This window comes from Anser brachyrhynchus (genome assembly GCF_964034855.1).
Source record: "Anser brachyrhynchus genome assembly, chromosome: 1".
Lineage (NCBI taxonomy): Eukaryota > Metazoa > Chordata > Aves > Anseriformes > Anatidae > Anser > Anser brachyrhynchus.
In genome coordinates this window covers 167,054,710-167,062,919 of record NC_137694.1, presented here as the reverse complement: position 1 = coordinate 167,062,919, position 8,210 = coordinate 167,054,710, and the positions used below count along the sequence as shown (strand labels likewise).

The window sequence follows — 8,210 nt, the reverse complement described above, 5'->3', positions numbered from 1 at the left end:
GATTTATGCTGAGTAGTACCACAAAAATTCTGTGATGCTCTAAAGGAAATATGCAGTCTGAGCATTATACATTTCTGTTTGTCATGCTATGGGTGTTACTAGAAATCCCTATTCTTTATTCAGTGTTTCTGTTTTATTTATCAGCTAGGAGCCTTTGCTGAAGTTATGAATATGAGACTGTGGAACAGAATGCAAAGCTAATGACATCTTTAACAAGAGTAAAAAGGACAGCATAAATCACGACTGAGTTAATATTTAAAGAACAACAATTTAATTTGGTATGCATCAGTTTCCTAGGAGGATCTTTATTTTCAATGCTATACATGAGAAAGTAAGAATGAGTAAGTGGTTCGTTATCTACATGTATAAAAATATAAACGTCCTATCAAACATCTGCAAAGTCACCCTTCATGATATGCATCAGTGAAAAAGACCTATGCTTTAACTTCCAATTAAAGAATGACTGCCTTTGTTTTCTAATAGCACTTACGAATGCTACTGCATTTATCTGTAAGTATACGAACTGTGAACAACTGCTACATACCATATACAGGACCCCAGCAGCGTGCCTCTGGATTTTGTCCTTCCGCAGATTAAAAGATTAGCAGAGTCATCTTGTTGATCCATTCTTTGAGCTCTCACTAGAGGGAACTACCCACACTCAGTGACTTTGCGCAGGGCATTTTACCTCTTAAAAATTTGACTGAAATTACCGATTAACGTTTAAGAAAATATCTAGTCTTCTGTGGCATGTCATAAAAAGACTACTGTATTTATGGCACTATCATTTTAAACCAAGATCTTGATAACTCATAAGTAAATGAGGGGGCCCGTTGCCTAATACTAATCATGCTTAAGAGTTTTGAGCACGAACACAAATATTAAAAAAATCATCAGTTCATATTTTTATTATACCCACTTTTGCTTAAAAATATGAGAGTTTCTGAGTCATCTGCCAGCAAACGGGTAGGCATTCACTGATCAAAATACAGGCAATCTTTGTTTTAGAGATGCATTCAGCCACCTAGAAGTTTAGTTATGATTCACATTCAAGCAAATATGCCATCAATTTCAGTTCTACAATTATGCTGATACTCATTTTCAGTTTTATCCTTAGAAACAGGAATAGGAATCCAATAAAACATTACCATATTATGTACATAGCGTAATATGCAAATGTTCAGCGAGATATATTATGAAATTTTGCAGCACTAAAATGATTAAAAAACTAAATGATTCGTGTAAAATGTTTATATACTGTATATATATATACACTAAATCACAAGTTAAATTTAAAACTGCCCCTATTCATAGCTTCTATGATGGATTTAGTAAGCTACAAGATTCTTAAAAAAAGAAAGCCATCTAGAGGGAATTTGAACACTTTACTGAAAACTGATTTTATACAAAATATTAAAAAACATACTTCGGAAGTACTTAACAGAAACTAGAAAAAGACAGTCATTATTCTTGAGAATGACATTTTAAAGACCTAGTAGCTGTGATCAATATCCTTTCACTTGTGGTATAAATAAGTTATGCACAAAGAAATCATCTCAGAGTAAGGCATAGGACAAACAGGTTTCATTCTGTCTTCAGGTGTATTGGCCTCTCACTCTACCTTATTGCTCATCTAACATGACAGGTTACACATTTCTGTCCTTTTAAAAATACCCCATTATACATCTATCTACAACTGGACAACATTCAGAGCTTTCTTATGTGCATCATCACTTTAATCACACTGATAAACAATCTTGCTAAAATAAAAAAAAAACATGGCTATGCAAATTATTTTCAGTTTTACACAATTGTACATGTACTTAGTGAAAGACCAAGTGGTGCACACAAACACTAAGCACTGAAACTCAATGCATACGTAGCTACAGCTCTTTTCAGAGGAATTAAGCTTTTAAAAATAAAAACCTACAATGAAATTCTTTGGTTAGATACAAGTGCTAGCAGTATTTCTAAATTTGGGGTTAGAACAATCTGTTATTCAACAGTTTTAAAAATGCAACTTCAACCATTACTATGCTAAATTCTTCAATACTCAGGATATATTTACGATACTTTTCTGTTACTGTCTCAAATGGACAACACAGGTTTCAAAATCAAGTTCAGGTTTTAAAGTGCTTTTGTACTCAAATCTTCAGGAATTTATTGGAAAGAACTGCTTCATTTTCCATACTGTAAAAACCACTACTCAGATTATATGTTCCAAAGCAAGCTACAGCTGCCTTCTCCAAGAAAGAAAGACTGTTAGATAACATGAACACAGCTTTAAAGGGGTAATTTCCCCTGAAGAAAGCTGACATTGTTCTTGTTTTCATAAGGATGGGGCTTAATGCTTTCTAAGAATGACTGTGTCTAGGAAGAGGTACTGAACTCTCAGCAGTGTCACTTTCCCAATAATACTGCCATGAAAAACAAGAAACTGTTTCTTAAAAAAAAGTTGCTTCAGCATCGATTCTGTTGGCTTCAAAGTTTTACAGCACTAAAATGACAAAACAAAGTAATAAGCAGGGTGTTCTTGATTATAATTATAACGTACATCTGCTTCAATTCAATATACGTGATTTCACCTTCACGGGAAGAAGGCCCTACCTTCACAATAGCAAGCCTGGCTGTTATCTCACCCGTCATTTTGAGGGTGTTCAGGGAAATATGCATTGAATTTTCGATGCATATTGCAGACAGTGACTTCAAGAGAATCATAAGGACTTCACACCACCCATGAAAGTTACAATGTACAAGCATTTTAGGTTTTCAAAGAGTTGTCACTTGACCTTTAGTGGGCACAAATGTGTCTCTGAGGACACTTTACAGTTCCAAGTGGTTCATTATCCAGGGAATCAGTCCTTTCATATCAGCCTCACGCACGTGCTACGCAGGCCACGGCCCAGTTTAACAGCCTGGAAAGTTCAGAGGTTTAGGCAGAAGAGAGGGTATGGGTATGGATGCAACTGGGCACAAAGGGTCACACACGCACTTCCTGCAAAATTATTCATCTCTACAGGTTAAATGTGAGCTGCTGCACCAAGCCTTCACAACCAGGTATCACTTTCAGTCATTCACAGGTTGGCATCGCTTTTGGAAGGGGAAATAAAATGGACCACTGCAAATCTGCCCAACAAGGCAGAACCTCAGTGGGAGTATGGGGATGAGAAAAGACAGCTATTTGTTGTGCCACCTTCAACAGAAGTCACTGAAAAGCAACTGGAAAAAAATAAGTTCCTTGGCCCCTAAACGACTGTTTTTTTTTAAATATCCCACCCCGGCAAGGCTACTACCCACCACCTCCCTCGTGCAAGGAGAGGCAGGAGCTGTGCACACACACACACCTTCCTGGGATGGGTGTTTGTCTACCATTGCTCTCCCTCCCCGCTACCACCACAGCTACTGGGGGCTGTGAGGGGGGAAACAGCGGTGCGAGAAGAGAGAGGGCTGCCGGGCTGCGACATGGCGGCCAAGGCGCCACAACATGGCGGCCCAGGCGGGACACGAGATGGCGGCCAAGGCGGGACGTGACACGGCGGCCCCGACGGGACGCTACATGGTGGCACCCCACCCCCGGGGCTCTCGGGAGGTGCGTGCAGGAGCAGGGGGCTGCAGGGGCTGGGGGCGAGGAGAGCGAGGGGCCACATCCCGCCTGCAGATCCTCCTTGCGCCGGGCGGGGCTCAGTCCCGGCAGAAGACGTACTCGGTGTAGCTGGTCCAGATCTTGTCGTCGGCGGGGCCGCCCTGCTCGGGGGCGAAGGCGCAGGTGCCGGTGGAGGAGCAGGCGGCCATGCGGAAGCCGGCCTCGGAGAGGCGGTCGAAGGCTTGCTCGAGGAAGTTGAACTTGAGGTAGTAGCGGGCGGTGTAGCGCTCGGGGGGGCGGTCGGGGTCGCGGCTCTCGTTGAGCGTCTCGCCGAAGACCTCCTTGGCCAGCGCCGTCTTGCCGCACACGGTGATCCGCGCCACCCGGCGGAACTTGGCGTCGGCCTGCGCCTCCCTGCCGATGGTGTAGGAGCCGCGGTAGCCGATGGTGATGTACCCGGAGCGCCGCCCGGCCGCCCCGTCCAGCGACTGCGAGGGCGTCAGCAGCGGCCCGCCCGAGGGGCTGCGGCTGGCGGTGGGCGACGGCGCGGACGCCCCGACGGCGGTGCCGCCGCCGCCCCCTCCGTCGGCCGGCTCGGCCTCCAGGTAGCCGAGCAGCGCCGGCGGCGGCTCGTCGGCGCACAGCGAGCCGTCGCGGGGCAGGGCGGCGGGGCGGGCGGCGGCGGCGGCCCGTGCCTGCGCCAGGCGGCGCGCCAGGTCGGGCAGCTGGAAGTACTCGGCCTCCCGCTGCAGGCGGCTGCGCTCGGGGAAGTGCTCGGGCAGCACCAGCTGCAGGTCCCGCAGGTAGTCCAGGATGTAGCGGAAGAGGAAGCCGTCGCGGTCGAGGAAGAAGCGGCCCTTGCTGTCCCGGGGCAGCTCGCTGGGCTGCTGCTGCGAGAACATGCGCCAGAGCAGCGAGTCGCGCACCGACACCACGGTGCAGCGCCGCGTCACGTACACCTGCCCGCCCACGTTCAGCTCCACGATCTCCGGGAAGGACGACCAGCCGCCCGCACCGCCCGCCGCCGCCGCCCCGCTCCCCGCCGCCGGCGAGACGCCGCCGCCGTTGGGCAGCCCGCGGGCGCTGTCCGCCAGGGCCATGCCGGAGGGAGCCCGCCGCCGGCGGGGAGCCGCCGCCGCCGCCGCCGCTCCTCCTCCTCTTCCTCCTCCTCCTCCTCCTCCTGCCGCCGCCGGAGCCTCCCGCCCCGTCGGTGCCTGGAGCCGGGCGGCCGCCGCGCTCCGCTCAGGGGCCGAGGAGGCGCCTCCGTCGGGCTGCGAGCGGCGAGCCCCGGCGGCGGGGCCGCGTTTATGTAGCGGGAGGCGGGGGAGGCTGGCGGGGGGCAGAGCCGAGCGCGGGGAGGGGACGGAGACGGCGACGGGGACGGCCGGGGGACGGCCGGGGGACCCTGCGTCAGCCCCGTCCCCCCGCCCCGTCCTGCCTCCCCGCCCGGCGCGGGGCAGCGGCTGAGCCTCGGAGCCCTTTCCTTCACGCGGGAGGGAAAACGGCCCCGGTCTTGCCGTACCTCAGTCGTTTATGCCGAAGTGTAGGAGCCGTGGGAGCTGCTGGAGCATGTCCCGCTGGGTGGCACCGGCATCGGGGCTCGGCTCCGGCGGAGCGAGGCAAGGCACCGGTGGTGGGAGAGACCCCCGAGAGGATGGGGTGTCCTCCGGCCACATGTGGGGCAGCGGTTTGTCGTGAGAGCATGGCTCCTCGTGTGCGTGTGGTTATGTATGTAGCAGGGTGCCCTTACAGCTGGGATTTAATTTGGATTAACTAGGTACCTCAGGATCTGCGTGAAACATAAGCACCTATTTAAAATGCGTTGGCAGAGAGCATTTAACTTACGGTTCAGGCTTTTGCTCAAATTTCATCTATCTTTCCGTGTTTCTCTACAAGCAACTGCAAAGAGCTGCTGCTTTGGTGCACTCAGTTGCTTTCCTCTGGGAGTTTAAGAGTGCTTTCTTCCTCGAGAGAACAGCTGAAAGGACAAGGAGGTCTGAGGAGTGTGAAGGCAGCAGGCAGTGCTTTCCTTTCCTTTCTCAGGTGAGAAAGAAGCTGTCTCTGCCCTGTCCTACTGTAAACACCGTAATGCATCGGTCCACGAACTAGAAATCAGGAGATGCAGAGGCAGGGTTAAACGTGCTTCAAATACTGAGAAATGTGTGCGGAAGGAAAGGCAAATTAGTTCTCAAGAAGCAAGCTAAATTTGCCCAAGAGAAGAAGAGGAAGAAGAGAGGGAGTTGAGAAATAAAAGTTTTGAAAAGGGAATAGATGACAAAAAAAGAACAATGTGTTGCGAGAGAGCTGACAGAGGTATTGTGGTCTAAGGAAGGATGTGCGCTTGGAGCACCGGACACTCGGAAGTTACAGGAGATTAATCTGAATAAATCTAAGAATAAGGTACCAGAGATCTGGAATATTGCTTTTTCCATGTGGAAAAGCAGGCTGCCAGGACTTTGACCACCATGTATTTTCATCTGTGGGAGCAAAATGGCAAATTAGGTTAATCTGATATTTTGCTGACATTTTATAACAAGCGACTTGTTTCCATCTCGCTCTTCCTTATTTTGAGAGGAGTAGGAGAGAGGTTAGAATCGTAGTTTTGGAAGATCAGAAAAAAAAAATAAAAAGGCTGAATGAACTTGATTTGCTACCCGTTTAAAGATACAAGTTTGTCACTAGATAAAAAGGGAAAATAACATGACTTAACTGCTAGCACACAGGGGATCTTTGTTTTGTTTCCTTATTTTAGGGACAATTCACCAGACTAAAAGCACTTGAAAACTGCACATTGTGTTTTGCTGGTAACAGCTTCATGGAGTCACTTTTGCCTCTCGGTTTCTTAATCTGGTGTGTTCCCCCCCACATCACCCTGCTCCCGGCCATACTTAGCAAGAAGCCACTTCAAGAGCCTCCCACAGGTTTGTATTTTAAACCCAGCTTCCCTCGTGTGGGCTCTCTATTGAGAGCACTGTGATTAAACTGCACCCAGAAGATGAGATCATATAATACTCGTGAGGGCAATTATTCAGAGCAGAATTTGCAGTGGAAGATTTTGTATGTACCAGCAGGCAAGTCTTACAGATGCTTCTGTATAAATGGGATGTTTAATTCATCTGTTAATTAAACTTAATTTCCCTGTTACCGAGTGTTAACGTAGGCTAACAAAAACACAGCAGTAACATATGCATTAAACTTGAACTTCTTATTTGACCCGAGCTATTTGTTAGATCTGAGAGCAGACTTTAAGACCTGAGCTTAATGAATCTTCCCGCTCGTGTTTTCAGAAGTTTCACAAATGAAAAAAGATACGCTATTCCTTCTGACATCAGTTCTCCAGAGCTTTACCTCCACTTGCCTGTCGGCTGGTGGGAGGCCAGAAGAGAGGACCCATGGTGCTCCCGTGTGGCACCTTATGATTTCCAAAGCCATGCACATTGTAGGGGTCGTGGGACACAGCTGCAACAAGCACCTTGCCTGGGCCACCATCCCAGGTCTTCCTATAGGGACACAAGCTGATCCACCCCACTGCAGCGTGCTGTGCTCCAAAGTGCAAGCTGCCCCCTGACTCGCCTTCCCAGAGAAAGGTACTGTTCATGAATCTTGTTCACCAGTCCTGGGCAAAGACCCAACTTGCAGTTTGTCACTGAGATAGCTATCATTTTCTGGGCTTAAAAATATGCACAGCAATGAAATATTTGGTTTGAAGCAACCTCTCTTCACAAAAATTATCTTCTCTGGGCATCTTGCTGCAGCTTTATGCAAGCAAGATTATGCCTGGCTGTGTGGATGTGGTTATTGAAATTTATGTCTTTAACGTTTTTTTCAGAAGTTTCACTAAATACTCAACTATTTTTTTCCTCCATTTCCCATCCCTTTGTATTTGGCTACATTTATCTCCAATGAGGAGAATTGGACTTTATCCAGGGGTACTAAATGGATAAATGCAACTATTTTCATGTATGTGTCAGTCACCGGTTGCATAACACAGCCATAATCTCAATGTTTTATTCTTATTTTGTGTGGGATACGCAGTGAAATATTAGTATGTGTAACATTCAAGGATGCCACACAGTGACGTGGTAGGCATACATCCCCCGTAAAGAGAGTTAAATATGATCTAGTAGACAGGCTAGGCTTTATGTCGATACGTGTGCTGTTGAATTTCTTTAACTGTGCGGTACCGAGGCATTTCTGAGCATTAGCTGCTTCAGGTAAGACGGTCATATTTCAGTGTTTGCTATTAGCTGTCTACTGGGACTAGCTGTGTTGGATGCATGCTGTTTCAATCTGATAGGATCCAGCAACTTTTCTTCTTTTAGTATTTTGAGTTTTCACTGTGTTGTGAGTTTCTGGGGTGGGGGGTAGGTGCGTTTGTTGTGTCAATGTTTAGAAAGATGTTTCCATCACGATTCCCAGTAACGCGAGCGTGGGATGAAGAACGAGCCTGTTTTTTCTTTGCATTTTGGGTAGCGCATCCATGGGGGGTAATCTGGTGCAGATTTACTCAAGCAGGACAATTTCCTTCACAAACCGCAGAGGAAGGGTAACACCTAGTGGGAGTAAACCCACATTGCAATTAACAAATGTAAAAGGCTCCAAAGTATTGCCAGCACGACCCAAAATA

General features: G+C 47.8%; 2 protein-coding genes across 7 annotated transcripts in view; one reads left to right on the top strand and one right to left on the bottom strand.

Annotated features, from left to right (window-relative positions):
• Positions 1-248: 248 nt before the first annotated feature.
• KCTD12 (potassium channel tetramerization domain containing 12) lies at positions 249-4,849 on the bottom strand. The gene has a single exon (XM_080556468.1). The coding sequence runs from the start codon at positions 4,681-4,683 to the stop codon at positions 3,682-3,684; it is 1,002 nt and encodes a 333-aa protein (XP_080412594.1). The 5' UTR covers positions 4,684-4,849; the 3' UTR covers positions 249-3,681.
• A 160-nt stretch (positions 4,850-5,009) lies between these two features.
• The window catches only part of ACOD1 (aconitate decarboxylase 1), a 35,197-nt gene continuing 31,996 nt past the window's right edge, over positions 5,010-8,210 (top strand). For 2 of the 6 annotated variants that reach the window (XM_080556352.1, XM_080556351.1), the window contains exon 1: positions 5,010-7,170. The gene's annotated coding sequence lies outside the window, so the exon portion shown is untranslated. The remainder of the gene's footprint in view (positions 7,171-8,210) is intronic. The other 4 variants (XM_080556354.1, XM_080556353.1, XM_080556356.1 and 1 more) reach the window with 4 other exon arrangements.